This window comes from Lithobates pipiens, unplaced genomic scaffold (assembly GCF_037356315.1).
Source record: "Lithobates pipiens isolate NorthernLeopardFrog02 unplaced genomic scaffold, aLitPip1_a1.2 Scaffold_18, whole genome shotgun sequence".
NCBI lineage: Eukaryota > Metazoa > Chordata > Amphibia > Anura > Ranidae > Lithobates > Lithobates pipiens.
The window spans coordinates 311,445,750-311,467,904 of record NW_027507758.1 but is presented as its reverse complement, the minus strand read 5'-3'; the positions used below and the strand labels follow the sequence as shown (position 1 = coordinate 311,467,904).

At 44.2% G+C, this 22,155-nt stretch overlaps 1 protein-coding gene across 2 annotated transcripts in view; it reads right to left on the bottom strand.

Annotated features, from left to right (window-relative positions):
* Positions 1–22,155, bottom strand: part of MMS22L (MMS22 like, DNA repair protein) — a 144,425-nt gene that overhangs the window by 109,551 nt on the left and 12,719 nt on the right. For both annotated transcript variants that reach the window (XM_077487210.1, XM_077487211.1), the window contains exons 5-7: positions 16,160–16,337; positions 3,794–3,887; positions 1,038–1,168 (exon numbers count right to left, since the gene is read on the bottom strand). In XM_077487210.1, coding sequence (XP_077343336.1) covers positions 1,038–1,168; positions 3,794–3,887; positions 16,160–16,337 — 403 coding nt within the window. The remainder of the gene's footprint in view (positions 1–1,037; positions 1,169–3,793; positions 3,888–16,159; positions 16,338–22,155) is intronic.

The window sequence follows — 22,155 nt, the reverse complement described above, 5'->3', positions numbered from 1 at the left end:
GGTCCCCCACAATGTCGCAGTCACAATAAAAATCGCTGATCGCCGCCATTACCAGTAAAAAAAAAAAAAAAAAAAATTATTAATAAAAATGCTATAAAACTATCCCTATTTTGTAAACGCTATAACTTTTGCGCAAACCAATCAATAATCGCTTATTGCGTTTTTTTTACCAAAAATATGTAGAAGAATACGTATCGACCTAAACTGAGGGAAAAAAATGTTTTTTTATATATTTTTGGGGGATATTTATTATAACAAAAAGTAAAAAATGCGTTTTTTTCAAAATTGTCGCTCTATTTTTGTTTATAGCACAAAAAATAAAAAACGCAGGGGTGATCAAATACCACCAAAAGAAAGCTCTATTTGTGGGAAAAAAAGGACGTCAATTTTGTTTGGGAGCCACGTCGCACGACCGCGCAATTGTCAGTTAAAGCGACGCAGTGCCGAATCGCAAAAAGTGGTCTGGTCTTTGACCAGCAAATTGGTCCGGTCTGAAAGTGGTTAAGTAGGGTAGAAAAAAAAAAGCCAAAATGTGCACCATTGTTTCTGGGCCCTACTAAGAGTACAAACAAATGATTTACACATATATGGTATTCTTGCGATCGTCAAGAATAGAATTTATTATGGGTTGTTCTTTGGTAGTAGGTTATGTTTGAAGGGAGAAACATACAGTCAAATATTAAAACAAACAAAAAAAAAGTAAACGTTTTGGCTAGTGTACATTTGAAAAAAAATAAATAAAATCAAATCACCACCAAATGAAAGCTCAATTTATCTTAAAGTCAAGGCGGATACACAAAGTAGTTGCGATGCTATGTACAGTCTTACTAACATACGTCAAAGTTTCAAAATTGTGTTCAGGCGTAAGGAATTGTTTTAACCTTCACTATGATAAATTTTAATAAACACAATAAAGGTGCTTCGCAGGAGGCTCAAACACACACACACTGTTGGAATGGATAGAGCTGTCTCTTTTCAACCTCCCTACTTTATAACAAATAGTACAGTAAGTCACAATAGATTATAAAATATAGTACCTTAGAAAACTTGGCTGCTGCAAGGGCAATGAGACCACAAATTAGGTTTTCACAATGCTCCTCAAACAAGCTCACATTTGTTAAGTTTTTGCCAAAAAGATTTATAAACTGATGAGCATACACAATATGACCTAAAAAAGCAAAACATCTATATTAGATACACAAGTAATGAAAGCAAAGGAAGAGAAGAGAAAAGACGACTGGTGCACTGGCTAGTTTAAGGCAACCATTACTTTGCCGCCCGCTGCCTCCCACGAAAACAAAAAAACACACCACACAAGCATTATATCTTATATGTACACCAGCATTGTTGTATATCCTATTAATTGTCTGGAAGGGTTGTAAGGGAGTATAACTACCTATTTATCTGCGTATAACCCGCAGCTCAATTTTAGGATGGAATAAAAAAAAAAAAAAAAAAAAAAAAAAAAAAAACTTTTAGGAGGGAAGTTTAAGGAAAATAAATAAATAAATAAAACACAAACACACACGACACACCTTACATTTAAATGGCCATTAATGCAGCCTTGTCAGTCATTTGCAGCCTTGTCAGTCTTTTTGCCATTTAAAAATAGCACAGCCGAGATACAGAGAGCATGTCCTGTGTATCTCGGCGGTGCTCGGTAGCTCTCAGCGGCTTTCTGCTTTTCGAAAGCTGCCGAGAATGGCAGGGTGCGGCCGAAAATAGCCGAGAATGGGCAAAAAGAGGCGAAAGCCGCCGAGAGCGGCAGAGAAGCTTTGAAAACGTCAGGGGATTAGCGTATAACACGCACCCACGATTTTCCCCTAATTTTAAGGGGAAAAAGTGTGTGTTATAAGACGATAAATACGGTAAGTGTATTACATGTTAAAAGGGACTAAAGTTTTTTTTAAACAAACATGTCATACGTGCCTCCTCTGTGCCAGGGTTTTGCACAGAGTGGCCCTGATCCTCCTCTTCTGGGGTCCCTCAGCGGCACTCCTGCCCCCCCCCCCCCCCCGGACAGCACTTCCCTAGGGACACCTGTGTGGGTGTGCTCATTCCCGGGGCTGAAAAGACAAGGTTCAGGCAAGTAAAAATGGGGGCACTGGGGGGCTGCTACATTAAAGAAGGTTTTTCACCTTAACGCATAGACTGCATTAAGGTGAAAAATGTCAAGGGTTTACAAACCCTTTAAGGCAGCGCTTGGTGTATTTACAAAAACTAGACACGGAGTCAGTATAAACTCCAATAAATAAAAGTAAGGAAAACTCTATTTAGACCATGTGGTCAGCCAGATGGAGAAGAGATCCCAAACAGTTCTAGATGGTGTTCACATATATGCAGCTTAGAGAATGAAGGACTGTCATATTTTATGGTAAATCTGGACAAAATTATTTCTACATATTAAAGCTGAATTCCAGACACAAAAACTCATTTAAAAAACAAACCCTAAACAATATTCTTATTTCCCAAAAATAAATCTACATAAGTACTACTGAGAGGCCAGAATTTTACTTAAAGTGGTTTCCAAGCCTTAACGTTTTTTAACCTCAATCCATTTTCTGCATCAAGAAAAAACACCTGTGTCCAGGATCCCCCCCCCCCCCCCCACAGCCCGCACAATACTTACCTGAGCCCAGTCTTGATCCAGTGCTGTGCACGAGAGCAACAACTCTCTCCCTCCTCACAGGGCGAAATGATAGCAGCGGTAGCCATTGGCTTCTGCAGCTGTCAATCAAATCCTATGAAAATGGAGTGGGGGTAGGACAGCAAAGCCCCACACTGTCTTTAGATTCAGGCAGTGGTAACAGTCTCGGAAACCGGCTTGCTAGGGGTGGTACTATGAATGAAGGGAGGGGGACCAGGAGTGCCAGCGACTGACCCTAGAAGAGGAGGATCGGGGCTGCCCTGTACCTACATTGCACAAAGCAGGTAACTATAACATATTTGCTAGTTTAATAAAAAGAAAAAGTAATTTAGAGGTTAAGAATCACTTTAAAGTGGTTGTAAACCCTTTACAACCACTTTATACTTCAGACAAGCCTATAATTAGGCTTACCTGTAGCTACACTGAATATCTCCAAAACCTGCATGGTTTAGGAGAGATCCCTGTATTTGCATGTGTCAGCGTCATTGGCACATGCACACTTAAGCAAACTGAAGCAACGGTACATACGTACCATTGCTTCTGTTATACTGCGTCGTTACCAGCGGCTCCCACGCACATGCGAGGGAGTGACATCACAGTGCCACGATACCCGGAAGTAACCCCCAGGAGAGATGTTGGCCACCGGATCGGTGAACGAAGACCACTGCGGGGGCTTCGATCTAAGGTAAGCAATTCATAATGAGCTAGTATGCTATGCATACTAGCTCATTATGCCTTTTTCTTCCAGTTTTTTTTTTTTTTTTTTTAAAGTATTTACAACCACTTTAAAATTGTTTTCTACTATGTTTTTCTGCCTTATAACATCCTCCATGAGCTCCCAAACCTCTCCTTGCCCCCTACCTTCCTTATGACTGAGTAGTGCATGCAAGTTGTGGTCACATGCACTGTCCTATGCACACTACACAGTCCATAGACCAAAGTCCATCTCGAAAGTGAGCAAGAGAGGGTGGCTAAGTTCCCACATACAGCAAGAATAAATGCTGAGCTTAAAAAAAAAAAAAAAAAAGTTTAAAAGCAGGCACATATGAGGATGCAGTATATAACCAACTTGATTGACATGTAAAAACAAAAATAGTTAGTAGTAAAAGACCAAACTAAAATAAATTCAAATATGAATAAAAATACCTTGCATCTTTTCTCCTAAAATTTGTAGGATTTCTAAAATGGACCAATGAATATCCAAGTAAAGATGCAGCAGATGCCAGGAAGCAGGAAAGACCTAGCAATACATAGAAGAATAAAATATTAACCATATTTCATCATTTTGCAGAGAACAGACTATAATCATGCCATTTGTGATTTATAAGGAGTAAAATATATTCCCTTTACATGTAACCAGCTGGTACATCATTGTCTAATATTGCCAAAGGACAGGCACCTGATTTTTGTGCAGCCAAGTGGTCTGTGGATTCCACGTGCCATACAATGCACAGGGCCACAACTCATTGGAAACTCGGAGCCGGGCTTCATTTAGCAGACTTATTTAACAGTCTCTACTCTACCTAGTAAGTAGAGGGTGTGGCACTGAATTCTTAAAAAACAAAACAAAAGAATGAGACAGATAGAAGACTCCCTGGCTTGGCCCTTTTTCAGGCATAGGTTGAAGACCAGGATATAGTGGTGCAACAACACATGGGCTCCCCAAATGCACTACTTGAAGACGCTTCACTTTGATGGATTTTAAAAGGAGACCTTCTGCAACACAGAAGTCCCGAACTGAAGATCCATGGAGTCAACAGAGTCCTAACCAGTGAAACAATGCATGTGACCCCTTTTACAAAATGGCAAAATGTGAAATAACATGCTTACGAGAAAAGAAGTCCATGAGCCTCAAACCAGGCAAAATAACACTAAGTGTACTGTGGTAAATGTTCCTTTAAGTAGCCCTCTTAGCTTTGAGCAAATAGGGAATAAGATATTCCCGTCTCTCAAGAACCTGGCTTCAAGGATGGAATATAGGACCTTGTGATAGGAGATCAGGTTGAAGTCCCTCAAACACCTCTGGGTGAAGGGCTCACTCCCCCGGATTGAGTGGCTGATGGCTGGGAAAATACGCCAGCCAATTTTCCACAGCTGGAATGTGCACTACGGGCAGGGTGGGAACAGGATATTCCAACCAAGACTACATGAGAGATTTGCTTCTCCTAATCAGCCCAATTTCTGGTGCCTCCCTAATGAGATATATATATATATATATATATAAAACCATCATGATGTTGTCTACCTGAATGCTTACAGGAAGGCCCTTCAGCTGCACAGACCAGTGCAGCAGGGACCTCTCCTGTGGTGGCCAAGTCCAAAGTTTGTTCATAATCCTACGCAAACCCAGCAGGTTGGTGTCTCATCAGGACCCTCTAGGAAAGTGGGAGGACTGTCTTTCTCCATCTTCAGCGTTCATGAATATATCTACAAGTCCAGAGACAGTCTCGATTTAAGGTGCAACTGCATCAGAAAGTCCGATGGCAGTGTCCTCCTGTCCCATGTTGACAAGACATTAAGCTGGAGGGGCCTAGAATGAAACAGGCCAAAAAGAGAGCTGCCTTGAGGGAGGCCACCACATTTCCCAGAATCCTCATGCAGAGTCCTCAGAGCAAGGGATAGAGTATCAGGCCTAGATATTCCATCCGCTGGGTGGGACTGAAGATTCAGGACTCAGTCTGCACTGTTCGAGTCACTTTGGATTCCAGAAGTAGAGTGGACTTGCTCTTTCAGGAGCAAGTTGCGCAGCCAACGCCTGAATATGTAGGAACTCCAAGACCAGGGCTTGCACCTTGGTGAATACTCTGGGAGCAGTGGACGGGTCGAACTGAAGGACCTAAAACTGAAAGTAGTGTCACAAATTACAGGAACATTTGGCGAGGTGGGAAGTTTCAGATATGCAGATAAGGGCTACCTGATATGCAAAGATGCCAGAAAATCTTCCCGTTGGGAGGGAGGCAACCACTGACCACAATTTCCATCTGGAACAACTGTACTCTGAGGAACTTGTGGAGTCTTTGAGACCTAGGATGGACTGAACATTGATGTTTGGTTTCGGAACCATGAAGAGGTTCAAGTAGAAACTGAAACTCTTCACTCTCCTGGACCGGAACCAATTAATCCCTGAAGCAGACAATCGAGTGCTTAAAAACCGAACAGTCCCTTTTTGTAAATTCAAAGAAACAGTTTAAAGAATAAAGCAAAGGAGGTAGAATGCTCTGAAATTCTAGCTTGTAACTCCAAGCCACTAATGCTGCCGACCCACTTGTCTGCAACTTTCCCCGCCAAACCATGAAGGCCCGCAAAGTTCCCTACCCAAACGAGTGCAGGCACCACTTCATTGCAAGGAGGACTTGTCACCTGGCTTAGAGAGTTTTGGGAGTCTAGAGCTTCTTGTGAAACTGGGATTTAGGTTTGGGCTTTGAGCCCGATGCCCGAGATTGGTGAAAGAAATGCTATCTGGATGTAGAAGTGGGAGGCTTGTGTACCACAAGCTTTGCCTTCTGTTTCTTGCATACACAGTTACCATTTGGAAGTAGTTATCCAGAGCAGGACCAAAACGAACATTCCCCCTGAAAGAGTAAACTTTAAACCTACTTATTTTTGCAAAATAATTCATAAAAAAAAAAAAAAAAAAACAAATTTGAAAAATTAGTCAAACAATGATATGGTTACAGCTCATATAGCTCAAGTAAAATCCCAACAAAGGGATGCATCAAAGATGTTACATAATCTCCACAATCAGTATAACGTGATAACTATAGTCCATACGTTTTTTTCCTGTATATTGTCAAGCAGGAAGTGACAAGCAGACAACCAAAAGTTGCTAAGAAAATATGCCTAAGTCAGGGGTTGACACATTTTCTTTGAATTTAGGAGCCAGTTAAAAAAGTTAGGAGCCAGTTTTTTTTTTTTTTGAGTGGTATGGATTGTCAGCTCCCGGGGTAAGGCCACTCATTTTTACCCCCTATCCCTAACTCACAATGGAGCACCCAGTCAATAACTCCATTGAAACACTGTTACATCAGGGTTATGGGCTGACCAGAAAGAGGCTGGCAACAGATGGAACTGTCTGGCACTGATTGGCAGTGGCAGGTGGCACTGATTGGCGGTGGCAGGTGGCACTGATTGGCGGTGGCAGGTGGCACTGATTGGCGGTGGCAGGTGGCACTGATTGGCGGGTGGTACTGATTGGCAGGTGGCACTGGCAGGTGGCACCGATTGGCACTGGCAGGTGGCACTGGTTGGTGGTTGCAGGAGGTATTGATTGGCGGTGGCACTGGTTGGCACTAGCAGGTGGCACTGATTGGCGGTGGTAGATGGCACTGGCAGGTTTCACATGGAGCACTGTGTTACTGAAATGCAACAGGAGCTGTCAGAATTGAGCTTAATGTTGGAATGGGCGGGACCCGGCTGGGGTGTGAAACTGACAACAGGCGGATATGTCAGATTTGAGCTTGATGTCGGGGTGGGCGGGACTCAGCAGCTATCAAACTCCAGCCAACGATTGGGCTGCTTAAAAGGGGCGGGGCCACATACACGTAGCGGCCTGCCCAGATCCCATTGGCTGTGTTTGATAGGTGCTGGGTCCCGCCCACCCCGGCCGGGTCCGCCCACCCGGAAAATCAAGCTGAAATCTGACAGATTCTCCTCTCTCCCTTGCTTGTCAGTTTCACACACTTAGCGCGGCACCGCTGAGTGTGGAGGAGGGAGGACGACGGCAGTCAATGTTAATGCTGCTGCATGTCTGGGGCATCAATAGTGAGTGGGCTGGTGGCAGCTTAGGTGCCAGGTTGCGATTTCTGGTCGCATTGGCGACCTGGCGCCTGGGGTTTGTCGAGCCCTGGCCTAAGTGAAATGTATGTGGTTTTCAGATGTACCTCTGTTGGATGTAACTTATGTATTCTGCAAATGTGTGAAATAAAAAAAATCTTTAAAAAATAAAACTATAGTTCATACGTCCTTAGTGAAGAAAGCTTGAAGTTCCAAACTGTAATACGCGATGGACTAAAAAAAAAAAAAAAGGAAAAAAAAAAAAAAAAAAAAGGACACCCAAAGCATGGTATTGAAGAACACAAAACATTTAAACTTGTAGATGAGTGTACGATATACCAGTAAGCAAATTCAATTGCTGTAACCATCCTCACCAAAGCCACGCCTAGGGGACAACGAAATCAATTACACATGGAAGGAGAAGGGCTAGACAAAAAGCTGGGAAATAGAATGAAAAGGAAGAGGAAATGAGCCAAGAACAGAAGAGGAGATGGAGTCCTACTGGGTGTGCAACAGGTTATCACTTAAATTGAGAGAAGCTTATTATCGAATCTAGAAGGTTGGGTATATGCTACCCATGGTTGCCAGACTCAGACATTTATCATGAGTATTCGAAGCAAAAGCCATCGTTTCTCTCAATTACCATATCATCATTCATCCGGTTCTTAACTGCTTCAAAGCTAAGCACAGGGGTTTTCCAAGGCTTTGCAATAGTCAACTTTGTGGCAGTAAAAAGATGCAAAGCCAACAGGATGAAGCAGTTCTCCAATTGGTTTACAAAAGAAGGGCCTCATAAGGGTCCCTTTTAAGATTAGTATGAAGCATATTACGAAGAAGGGTTTAAACTCTAACCCATAGTCTGCAAACCTTGACATGACCACCAAATATGTGCCATAGTCACTTCAAAACAACCCCCCCGGAAGCAACGGGAAGAATAAGATGGAATAAAATTGGGCCAGCCTAGCTGGTGTATAGTACCATCCATATAGCACTTTGTAGATATAAGAACATTTTTAGAGCTTTTTTTAAGGGGATATAGTCATAATTTGCTAGTCCTCTGGGTCTGTCTCCCCAGATCTTTCTCCCATTGTAGGTGGTAAGGCCATACTGGGGGTTTCCTAGGAGGTGATAATTGATGAATTAATGATATTAATCACAGGGAATGGGGTCAGGCTCTGCAAAGGCTCTCAAATGGGGTTAAAGAGTATGGAGTGGGTCGGAATTGCAATGGACAGAGTGTAGCCTTGCCCACTGCACTGCAGTTATCGTGGCTGTCAATAAGCCCAGTGCCGACATGGCCTGCCTTACAGAGGCTGGGTGGCTGCTCTGAAAACAGCTTTAGGCACCTTCTGAATTTTTTTCCTGTGGGAGAAAAACGTTCCCTTGCATAGAATCTAACTAGTAACTTATAAATGTGACCCTCTGGGCCAAGTTGGATTTTTCTAGGTTCAAGAGCCATCCCAGGTTCTCAAAGATTCTTCTTGCAAATTGCAGATCCCGGGACAACTGCTCCAGAGAGGGAGCAAATTATCCAGATACATAATTACAGAAATACCACTGAGCCGCAGAAAGGCCAAGGCCTCCGCCATGACCTTTGTAAACATGTGGGAGGAGTATAGGCAAAAAGAAAGGGCCCGAAACTGAAGACAGAAACGCTCTTCTTCGGTTCTTACTGTCAACCTGAGAAATTTTTGACAACTCTCAGCAATGAGAACATGTACGTTGGCGTCCTTAAATTCTATAGATGCCATGTACCAGTTCAGAGGGCACATTTACTGAGAAGACCAAATCCATATGAAGTCACGAGACATTCAGGGGTTTCAGGTTCAGCCTGAATTTTCCCTAAGGCTTCCCTACTGCAAAAATGTGGGAATCCTCTGCCCATCTCTCCTTATGGAACTAGCACCACTACCTCCTACTCCTTCAGTTCCTTTAGGGAGGACAGAAGGCCTGACCTGTTGTGTTTCTCTGGCTGTTTAGGAGGGCAAAAAAATAAATAAATCACTCCCCATCAGACCCAAAGACTTCTTTGGTTCCTCAGGCCTTGGGGCCACAATCTTTTTCTGAATGGCAAGACTTCATTTTAGCCTGCTGACCTGCCCTTTGCTTGATAGTAAAGGACTTTTTCTTGTCGGCCGTCCTATCCAAAATGGCCTTCAGTACTGGGCCAAACAAACAACAGGTCCCCTGTGATTGGAATCCCACGACCCTTTGTCTTTGATGCAAGGTCCCTCTGCCAAGTTTTAAACCAGAGAGCCCTCCTTGCCGAGTTGGCTAGGGCTGAAGATCCACAGACATACGCACAGATTCAGTTGACGCGTCCACGATATATGTCTCGCCCCATAGGAAGGTGGGAAAGTCAAAATAGTTTTCTTCAGGGTCCCAGCTTCTATGTGCACCTTAAATTTGCGTTAACCCAATACTCCACATTATGAGCCACCACTGTCACCCCCATGGCGAGTTTAAGGTTTTCTGGGGAAGAGTCCTAGGTCTTCTTCAGGAAAAAATCCATCCTCTTGTCCATGGGGTAATACAGTGCACCCATATCCTCAAAGGCAAGGTCTGAATGCCTGGAGACCCAAGAAAAGGCCGCACCCAGCCTAGGAGACTTATTCCAGACTGATGCCCCATCCTCCGAGAAAGGAAACCTGTGTTTCTGAGGCCTCAAAAAGAAAGGCTCTCTTTCACGGTCCTGCCATTCTCTTGGCCACTTCCACCAGGAACAGCCGGCGAGACAGGTACAATGCCCTGCTGCGCTGATGGTGGATTAGCCTGGGGCTGCAAAATCTGAAAACTGGAAAACAGAGTTTCACATGCCCGCAACATGGGGTGGGGTGCTTTAAACCCCCCCCCCCCGGCACCTTTTTCCCAGGTTGATGAGGACAAGGGCCTCTTTCCCACAACCCTGGCCAGTGGCTGTGGTGGTCTACAGGCAGGGGGGCTTATCGGAATCTGGAAGCCCCCTTTAACAAGGGAGTGCCCTGAACCTGGCCCCTCCCCTATGTGAATGAGTATGGGGTACATACGTGCGTTTAATTGGCCTGCCAGAGGGAAGTGAGGGCTCTAATCCCATTACTTTCCTGGAGAACTGGTTTAAGGAAATATTGGGAGATGTCCCCTTTTCCCCACTCTTCTCCATTGAAAGGGCCCATAGAGTCCCCTTTAGATCCCGATCACCAGAGGAACGTTGTAGGCCATCGATATTGAAATTTGTTAACTACAATGATCGAATGATTCTGATGCAAAGAATTAGAGAACTAGGAGACATCTTCTATAAGGGGACTAGAGTATCATTTTACCCGGATTTCTCATTGGATTTGCAGAAACAGAGTGCTGAGTTTATTTCTATTAAGCACACCTTGCAAAAACACAAGATAACCTATGCATTATTGTACCCCGCTCGATTGCGAGTGTTTGCTTTGGGCTCAACCTTCATTTTTAACTCCCCGCTGGAGGCTGCAAACTGGTTGGAGGAACATAAAGAGACTTTGTAGAACATGTGTACAGGATGTGTACAATGGTATAAATAGTACTATACTATACATCTGGGGGATGTTGGGGACAAGTAGACTGGGGATGGTGTGAACACTCTGTGGGCTAATAGTGATATAGGTTTGGAATGAGGGATGAAACAGGGTGAACTACATTGTACACAAATGTTGTGCAGGGTGTGTAGTTCGTTTGGGCACTCTTGGATGGGGTTTGAATAAGCTGGCCACAATAGAGACCCCTAGGGGATGCTCTGATGGGCCGGGTTGGGAGGGCGGGTCTTCGAACACGCGCTGCATGTAATGGGAGAGTGGCGGGCGGGGGGAGGTGGGGGTGGTGGTGCCGGGGGAGGGGGTGCTGCCCTCTCTCCCCCACCGCCCCTCTGTCTCCTTTGATTTAGCAATTACAGGCGCCAATGAGTAGATTGAGCATTACCTCATGGAACGTGAGGGGTTTGGGAGACCCAAATAAGAGAGCTGCGGTTATGCTAGAAACAGAGGGAAGGGGACCTGGCTTGCTCTTTCTACAGGAGACGCATCTGACCCAAATTACAGCCCTGCAGTTAAATAACCAGAAATTCCAGGCATGTTACCATTCCTTCCACTCATCGTACTCCAGGGGAGTAAGCGTGTTAGTAAGGAGGGGGAACGGATTTTTCATGCAAGAAGTCCTACATTGATGAGGAGGGCAGGTTTGTCTTCCTGTACTGCTTGATTGGCAGGCAACAATATGTCCTAGCTAATATTTTCAGCTGGAGGTTATGTATAAATTCTTTACGTTTAGCCTGGGTAAACTAGGTGTCCCGTGGATAATATTAGGCAACTTTAACGAGACACTAGACAGGAGCTTGGACAGATTCCCTTGTCCGGATGGGAATAGAATAGGTCGACTACAGGGATTCTTATCAGAAATAGGACTGAATGACCTTTGGCGCATGCGACATCCCCAGGAGAGGCAGTACTCCTGCTTCTCTAGTACTTACCATACCCTATAAAGAATAGACATGGTCCTGGGGAACAAGGAGGCATCGGGGTTGGTACAGGACATAGAATATGGTGTAAGGAGGATCTCAGATCATTCCCCCCGTCTATTACTGTGAGCATGGGAGAAAGAGCAGGCCCCGGGGAGTGGAGAGTAAATCGTGGCTGGTTGGAACTGATTGGCAGTTCTAGCTCCCCGGTGGATCGGATTAGGGAATTTCTTCAAAATAATAGGGGGTCAGCTGCGCCTGGAATAGTCTGGGACTCCCTAAAAGCCTATATTAGAGGAATATTAATACAGCAAATTGCAATAATCAAGAGGCAAACCCGAGAACAGGAGAGGGTAATAAGGAACGATGTCACCCAGGCTGAGAGAGCATACATAGAGGACCCATAGCTTGGTAGGCAGAAGGCATGGTTGGATAGCCAACAAGTATATAAAATGGTACTCTTGAAGAAGGCAGAGAATAGACGTATATTTCAACGCCAATATTATTTTGGCGAAGGGGAGAGGGTGGGTCGAGCCCTTTCCCTTTTGGTCCAAACCAATAGTCCTTCTACAGTGATACAGGTGATTAAAACGCTGAACGGTGATCTCATCTCCAGCCACCCTGCGATCATGAAGGTACTTGGTGATTATTATAAAAATTTATATAAATCAGCTACACATGGCCATGGTAGCCTAGCTACTTATTTTCTGCATCAAACAGCAATCCCAACTTTATCAGAACATGATAAAATGAGCCTCGACTTACCACTTACGTTAGAAGAGCTAAAAAACGCAATGGCTGGAATGCCCAATTATAAATTCCCCGGCCCAGACGGGCTACCAATAGAAATTTATAAAAGTTATGGCGAAGTGCTGTTGCCGGAACTCCTGGAAACGTTAAATCACGCATTGGAGGCGGGGGAGCTTCCCACTTCAATGCTGGAGGCCAACTTTACGCTAATACTCAAGGAGGGGAAGGACCAACAGAAAGTCTCATCATATCGGCCAATATCCTTGTTATGCTCCGACGTTAAAATATTAGCCAAGGCTTTAGCGACCCGTTTAAATAATTATATCCATAAATTAATACTTCCAGACCAGTCTGGCTTTATCCCAGGCAGGACAACCAGCACTAATATTAGGAGAGTTTTTCTAAATATACAAACACCCAGGGATAATGAAGGACCTGGAACTATATTAGCTCTAGATGCTACCAAGGCCTTTGACAGCCTGGAATGGGGTTATTTATGGGGAGTATTTTGGAGTGCTTCGGTTTTGGCCCTTTATTCATTCAATGGGTAAAATTACTTTATAATAGACCCAGCGCAAAGATTAAAATGGGAACTGTATTTTCTGATGCATTCCAGTTGGAGAGGGAGACGAGACAGGGATGCCCGCTATCTCCCCTCCTGTTTGTGTTGGCTATGGAACCCCTGGCTGTCCTGACGAGATTGCGTCCGGACATCCTGGGATTCCAACGTGGACCGGGGGAAGAAAAAATCGCCTTGTTCGCGGATGATGTTCTGTTCTTTATTGGGGACATGAACTCTACCTTGAATAATGTAGTGCAGATGATGGGGGAGTTTGGGCAACAATCGGGCTTGGTGATCAACTGGAGTAAATCAGCCCTCCTGCCGTTGACCGGACCCAGAGATCTATTACCGCCCATAATCACGGGTTTAGAGGTGGTGCCCAAGCTGAAGTACTTAGGTGTCTGGATCTCTGGAGAAGTAAATCAGTATGTTGAGGAGAATTTAGCACCATTATTGATGAAACAGAAGGTTAATAATTGGAGTTGCCTCCCTCTCTCCGTGGCGGGGCGCTGCAATTTAATAAAAATGATCTGGCAGCCACAAATCTTATATATCATGCATAACTCTCCAACTTGGATCAACTAGAAGTGGTTCAAGAAACTGGAATCGCTATTTCGTGATCTAATTGGAAGAAGGGGCAAGCTCGGATTAGGCTACAGACAATGCAGCTCCCCGTCGGGAGGGGAGGAGTGGCGGTATCACATCCGAGATCATTTAGCTGGGGCCGGGCTCCAAGGTGGAGGGTGCCCAAATCATAAATTGATGATCGACAAAGCACCCCATAAATCATTGGTTGAAGTTTTGGAAGCCAATTCATTCGCCCATAGGTGCCCTACCAATGTTTTGGCGAGGAAGGTGTGGCAGACAGCAAAGCAACTCATGGGATATGTGGGAGTGACCGACTATACCCCTCTATGGCATAATGGTAATCTGGCTGAACTAAACTGTATAGATAGATCTTTGGAATGGGAGAGGCAGGGGATTAGCAGGCTACTACAATTATATCAAGGGAATCTTATGAAATCTTTTGAAGACCTTAGGCAGGAATTTAGTATTTCCAATAAGACGTTCAATAAATATTTGCAACTGAGGCATGGGATTCAAGCACAGTACGGGTCACTAGTCATTGAGAGGATTGAAACTCCCTTGCTCCAGGGACTTATAGATCGAAGGCAAGTAAAAGGCCAGATCTCTAGGCTATATATAAAACTTAGGAATAAAATCTTGAAGGGGGAGGGACCTGACAAGAGCAGGAGGGGATGGGCAGAGGATGTAGGACCGATAACTCAGGAGCAGTGGGACGAGACACTTGAACAGGGGAGCTTGGTATCTATATCCCCATCACAGCGTATGTCTCATCTGCTTTTTATATATAGGGCATACTATACCCCCAAAAAGATGTGGAAAATAGGTAGAAAACCTAGGGATGATTGCCCCAGATGTGGGGCATCATGGGATCTTCTCCATATGGTGTGGAAATACCCAAAACTGTACAGGTACTGGATAGAAATTGTACATAGAATAAACAGGATTTTTAAGACCACTTTGAAGCCAGAAGCTAAGATTTGTTTACTGGGGATTTTAGAGGAGGGTAGAATTCCCTCCGTAACAAGGACGTCCATACTAAGGTGCCTGTATCAGGCTAGGCGGCTAATTGCAATAAATTGGCAAGCAAAAAATCCCCCAGTATTAGAATCATGGGTAAATGCAATTAACTCCACAATTTGGTGTGAAAGAGCGATGTGTATAAAGCAAAACAACCTAAAAAAGAATTTAGGGTGCTATGGAATCCCTGGTTGAGGGATATGGGCTACCCCTTGGGCATGATTGCCGAGGAGTAGATCTAGTATCTATCTGTCTGGTCTGTGGCCGGGGGGGGGGTTGGGGCTGGGGGGTCTCCCCTGCGCCCCCCTCGGTAGATTGTCCTCTGGGCGTCCCCCTCCCTCTCCCCTTCTCCTGTCCCTAATGGCGCCCGCCATTCTCCAACCAGCTAACCATGGTTGGGTTGGCTGGGGTCGGCAGCGTGTGTTCGAAGTGGGGGGGTTCTGGGTGGGGGGGACATCTATGCAGGCGGACCAGTGGCAACTTGAGCGTTGTGTATGGCTTTGCCTTTATGTTATATATGCACTGGATGAAGGTTTGTGCGAATTTGTAAAAGTTGTAATTTGCGCTTAAAAATTTTAATAAACAGAAATTAGTACAAAAAAGTGTTAAGCAATACTCCTGTTTTTCAGGATCTGACTCCACTTTGTCCAGAATAGACATGGCTCTGGGCAACGTGGAAGCGCTACAAAGCGTGAAAGAATAAAAAAAAAAAAAAAAAAAAAAAAAGAAAAAATGTAAGACAAGAGTTTTTGACAAGTCCTTAAAAAATAAAAGGTCCCCCGGTGTGGATCCAATATCAGTCTCGAATGCCGACCAACTCGTAAAACCAAAAGCTCTGCTCCTGACGAATGATAGCGCTGCTGCCTCCCACCGCTAAATAAACTTTAAAAAAAAAAAAAGGACTTTTCAAAAACCATTGTTGCGTTTTTACTTGACCCAGGGCGACTCCCCATCAACATGGAGCCATCCCCTGCCCCAAAGCGCCACCCCACCTCTCACATTAAGGGCATCTAGCCCGGTATGGTTCAGAAGGGGGGCTAGCCTGCCAAGCTGTATGCTTGGATAAGAAGTCCGGTATGGATTTTGGGGGGACCGAAGTCTGTTTTATACTTTTATTTATGCGTGGGGGTTCCCCTCAAGATCCATACCAGACCTGAAGGGCCACTTTCTCTGTGATTTTTTTTTTAATGCCCGTGATAGCAACATATAGGCAAAAACTTTTTTTTTGTAACGTTTCAAACTACAGTTCTCAATCAAACTGAATATGACTCAAAAGGTTTGCAAGCGAAAGATGGAAAGAGCAGAAAAGGAACAGGTTAGAAAGTACAAAATATGCCCCCCAATGAAAATACATTAAACAAACCTTGCCATGATGATGAATAGTGAAAGCTCCAAGAATGCTGCTGGGAAGTTCCTGTAGAGGTCCAATGTGCAGGCTCAAACAGTGCAGCTCTTCAACGAGCTTGGACGGAAACTGGGCATCCATTTCATCATAAGGATGAGCCAAAAATTCATCTTGCTGCTTTGCAGAATCTAAAAATCTACATAAATGCATCACAAAGAAGATCCAGTCATAAGACCTTTACTACAATCATTTTTTTAGCTACTGATATATTGTCATGAAATCAATGATAAAAAAAAAATAAGTTTATTTAAAATTGAAATTTTTATTTTTATCAAATTTATTTTAATAAAATGCTTTCGAATAAAAATCTAAGGATAGTTTTCTATTTAAGATACATTAATAATTTTGTTTATTCAGCATGAAATGGTGCTTAGCTATGCAGCATGAGGCTGTATATTTTTGGTAAACTCATTCAATAATTTTTTTTCTCTACAAGCTGAGAAAACATGCACTGCATTGATGCATTCACACAATTTCACAGTAACCATAAGATAAAACTAGGGTTGCACCAATACCACCTTAAGACCAAGTACAAGTACTGATACTTTTTTTTTTTTTAATGTCATGTGACAGTGGCACCAATATGCAGCACTGATAAGGAGTCAGTAGTTTATTTTTTTTTACAGTTCTATTTTTTACAATTTATTTATATGTTTTTGTGTGTGGGGGAGGTGGGTAGAAGGTATCAGTGTTTAAGATATCACAAGGTTTAAATATTTTTTTTTATATCAAACCTGTTGGGGGACACTTTGGTGAGATGTCAGGGGGCTAATCAGACCCTGACATCTCTCCTTTGAGACCGGGAAAGGGACTGGCTCCTTTCTCCGCCCTCCATCTTGACAGATCTGGGACAGGGGCACACACACAAAAAAAAAAAAAGAAGAAGAAGAAGAAAGAAAGAAGAAGAAAGAAGAAGAAAGAAGAAGAAAGAAGAAGAAAGAAGAAGAAAGAAGAAGAAAGAAAGAAGAAGAAAGAAGAACTTTTCACCAGTTAAACCATGTGCATTATATTATATTATATACACACACATATATATTAGATAGATATCTATCTATATCTATCTCACACACATTTTTTTTGTTATATACATACATAGATTTTTTTTTTTTTTATTACACTGGAGTCTGTAAAGCATTGCACCCTGCAGATACTTTGTACACTGACTGCCTGTAATTTCAATACTGGTAGGCACTTACTGAATTGCAGGAACAATCAATGAACAACGAGAGCGCTCACCAGCGCCCTCACAGTTCATCGAGAACAAAGAAGCAGTCCGCTTCAGTGACTGACAGCACTTGTAGTTCATTGTTTCACAGAACTCTGAATAAATGACACAGCCATGTGGGCAGAGCAAAAAAACATACTTGCGTCTCATTTCAAATGTTCCTTACAGTATGCATGCAGGACTTTCAGAAAGTACACTGAAACCACAAGACATAATAGGAATCTATTGGAAAATGCAGCAAACCCACATAAAACCCATGGGTACACTGTGCTGCACCATACAAGGCAGGGAAGCTACACTGCATCAATGTGAAGAGAGCCTCATGTGGACAATGTATTAATGTAAAAAAAAACTTTTGCCTTTAGAATCATTTGAAGTGGCTTGGGTAAGCTATGAAACCTCTTCAACGTTACAGAACAAGTGCTGTTGAATGTGACTAACTACTAATGGCTAAACCATGACCATGGTTCTCTTTTTTTTTTTTTTTTTTAAAAGGTATCAGCTATACTTTAGTGGTAAATATTTTTCTTTCCATCACTAAAAAGATCCCTTCTGTCCGCTACTTACTTATTTTTTTTGTTCAATCTTTAACACTCATGTACACGGGGATGCACTCTTAACCACTTGCTTACTGGGCACTTAAACACCCTTCCTGACCAGACCAATTTTCAGCTTTTGGTGCTCTCACACTTTGAATGACAATTACTCAGTCATGCAACACTGTACCCAAATGAATTTTGTGTCTTTTTTTTCCCCACAAATAGAGCTTTCTTTTGGTGGTATTTGATCACCTCTGGGGTTTTTATTTTTTGCGCTATAAATGAAAAAAGACTGAAAATTTTGAAAAAAACACGCATATTTCTTTGTTTCTGTGATAAAATTTTGCAAATTATAATTTTTTTTTCATAAATTTTGGTCACAATTTATACTGCTACATATCTTTGGTAAAAATAACCCAAATTAGTGGATATTATTTGGTCTTTGTGAAAGTTAGAGAGTCTACAAGCTGTGGTGCGAATCGCACAAAATTGATCACACCTGATGTACTGGTGGCCTATCTCACTTCTTGTGACCCGAACAAGTCAGGAAAGTACAAATACCCCCCAAATGACCCCTTTTTTGAAAGTAGACATTCCAAGGTATTTACTAAGATGCATGGTGAGGTTTTTGATGTTGTCATCTTTTTCCCACAATTCTTTGCAAAATGAAGATTTTTTTTTTTTTTTTTCTCACAAAATTTTCAATGTAATAGGTTATTTCTCTCACATGGCATGTGTATACCACAAATGACACCCCAAAATACGTTCTGCTACTCCTTCTGAGTATTACGATACCAAATGCGTGAGACTTTTACACAGCCTGGCCACATACAGAGGCCCAATATTGAAATAGCACCATCAGGCGTTCTAGGAGCATAAATTACACATTTCATTTCTCAACCACCTATTACATTTTTGAAGGCCCTGGAGCACCAGGACAATGGAAATGCCCACAAAGTGACCCCATTTTGGAAAGCTAACACCCCAACGTATAATCTATGAGGCATAATGAGTCGTTTGAATGGTTCATTTTTTTTCCAGAAGTTTTGGGAAAATGTGGAAAAAAAATGAAAACGCATTTTTTTTACGCAAAGTTGTCCATTTATAAGATATTTCCAACACATAGCATGTACATAGCAAAAATGACACCCCAAAATACGTTCTACTACTCCTCCTGAGTATAACGATACCAAATGTGAGACTTTTACACAGCCTGACCACATACAGAGGCCCAATATTGAAATAGCACCATCAGGCGTTCTAGGAGCATAAATTACACATCTTATTTCTCAACCACCTATTACAGTTTTGAAGGCCCTGGAGCACCAGGACAATGGAAATGCCCACAAAGTGACCCCACGTGGCACTGACGACACGTGGCACTGACAGATGGCACTGGAGGCAGATGGGGCTGGAGGCAGATGGGGCTGGAGGCAGATGGGGCTGGCAGATGGGGCTGGCAGATGGGGCTGGCAGATGGGGCTGGCAGATGGGGCTGGGGCTGGCAGATGGCACTGGCAGATGGCGCTGGCAGATGGTGCTGGCAGATGGTGCTGGCTATTTGCTCTGGCAAATGGGGCTGGCAGATGGCACTGCGGCTGGCAGATGGCGCTGGCAGGTGGCACTGGCGGCACTGGGGCTGACGGCACTGGGGCTGACGGATGGCACTGGCAGGTGGCACTGGAGCTAACAGGTGGCACTGGCAGGTGGCACTGGCACGTGGCATTGGCGCTGGCGGCACTGGGGCTGACGGATGGCACTGGCAGGTGGCACTAGCAAGTGGCACTGGCAGGTGGCACTGGCAGGTGGCACTAGCAAGTGGCACTGGTGGCACTGCCACTGGGGCTGACGGATGGCACTGGCGCTGGCAGGTGGCACTGGCGGCACTGGGGCTGACGGATGGCACTGGCGCTGGCAGGTGGCGGACGGGCGGCGCTGGGGCTGACGGGCGGCGCTGGGGCTGACGGGCGGCGCTGGGGCTGACGGGCGGCGCTGGGGCTGACGGGCGGCGCTGGCAGGTGGCACTGGGGCTGGCAGCACTGGGGCTGGCGGCAGGCACTGGCAGGTGGCACTGGCGGCACTGGCACTACTGGCAGATGGCACTGGGGCTGACAGATGGCACTGACACTGGGGCTGACACACAGATCGCTCTCCCTCCTCACACGCTGTCTCTGTGTGAGGAGGGAGAGACACTGCAATGGGAGATGATCTCATATGTTTACATATGAGATCATCTCCCATTGGCAGCTGCGATCGCGCTGTGAACGGCCGCTTTGATTGGCCGTTCACGGCGATCTGTATTTGCCTGTCTCCGGGAGACACGGCGAATACAATACTTCCGCGATGCGCGCCCCCGGCGGCATTGCGGAAGTAAACACCAGGCCGTCCAGGGACGGCCAGGCGAAGGAACCCGCCCGCTCTAAGGCCGTCATTCGGCTATAGGGCGGGTGGGAGGAGGTTAAATAGGGGAAGAGAACACAAGCATATACAAATAGAAAATATATTTTATCTTTGCATACGCTGTACTCGCGTTTACGACAGCACTGATTGTACAAAGTACAGCAGTGCACAACCATGCTTCACATAAATGACAGGCTGTAAACTGCATCAGAGCTGAGGAAATAGGGCTGCAATTACGCTAAACAAGCTTAATGTAAGTCCTATTTTTGGTAGGAAATTTTTAAATCTATGTCCCTTATACATCTTAACCACCTACTGATCACTCACAGTTAGAGATTGCTCGCCATACTTAAGTAGCTGATCACCACCATAGCTAGTATAGTGTCTGTGCGAATCAGTATCTTGATCACAAACAGAACTATACTAGTGTCCACATTCGTATCATGTCCTCAAAAACACAGCATCAGCTTCAATCGCTGCCAGCACTTGTGTTTAAACCCCCACAAGTTCAGTGTCATGATTTTTCAGATCACTGTCCCCTCTGGTACATTGTCCACAAAACCGCAGCTTCAGTAAGATCAGGCCTGATCTCTGCTTGTACAAGCAGTTCATTTTATTTCTAGCACACAAGCAGTGCCCGATTGCTAGTTAGGAGCTCTTTTTCCCATAGTTGCTACTAGGTACCTGTAAAGTTAGTGCCCAAAATGTCCAGAAAAGGGTACGCTAGTAAGAATGCCTAGAGAATTCTTAGCCTCGCCAGATGAGAGCTAAGGGGAAGCCTCAATGTCAGACTATGAACCTGTAGAAAGCAGTGTCACCCTGACAGCTAGCTCAGATGACATAGAATAGTTCTCTGCTAAAACCAGGTGTACCCGACCTCATGTTACTGAAGTGCTAGAAACGGATTATAATTCTCATATGCAGCAGGGTGCAAGTACTAGCGCTGCACTACCTTCTGGTGATCTGGCAAGCACTAGCGGCCTTGTACACCAGCGTTGCAGTATTTCATGGTGAAGTGGAGAGCACCAGGCAGTGCAGTAAAGCTGGTGAGGTGGCTAGCACTTGTAGCGTTATGCCCGTAGAACACATAGTAACCTCCCAGAGGTGTTTGCCCCAGATTTAGCAGCAATTATTATCCTCCATTCACAGCTCAGTCAGAGTTCATGTGGAAACAACAAACTTAACACCCCTTGAATTTTTTGAGCTTTTATTCAACGAAGACCTCTAGAATTTGATTGTGGACCAAAGCAATCTTTATGCTCAACAGTACCATTGCTGTCAACCTAAATTCTATCCTTGCCAGGCCATTCCAGTGGAAACCTATCATGTTCTCTGATTTTATGGGGCCTAAACCTTAACATGGGCATTAGAAAAAAAGAATGACTTGCGGGCACATCGGCCCACAGAAATGATTCTCTGCTGCAGTGGCCAGGAACAGATATGAAATAGTGGGTTTTATGCATTTTAGTGACAATACTCTGTCATTCCCAGAATGACCCTGGGATTTTCATTTTAGTGACAATACTCTGTCATTCCCAGGATGACCCTGACTATGATCCACGCCACAAAATTCAGCCCCTCAATCTAGCTATGCCAGAAATTTACAAATGTGTATACCCCTCAACAAAACATCTGCATAGACAAGTCCCTTGTACATTTTACTGGTAGGCTTGCAATAAAGCAATATCTCTACAGAAAGCGTGCCAGATATGGGGTCAAACAAGGGCCACAGACTACACATACTTTAGAATTTATGAGGGAAAAGACAGTCAATTGGAGCCTCCTGGATG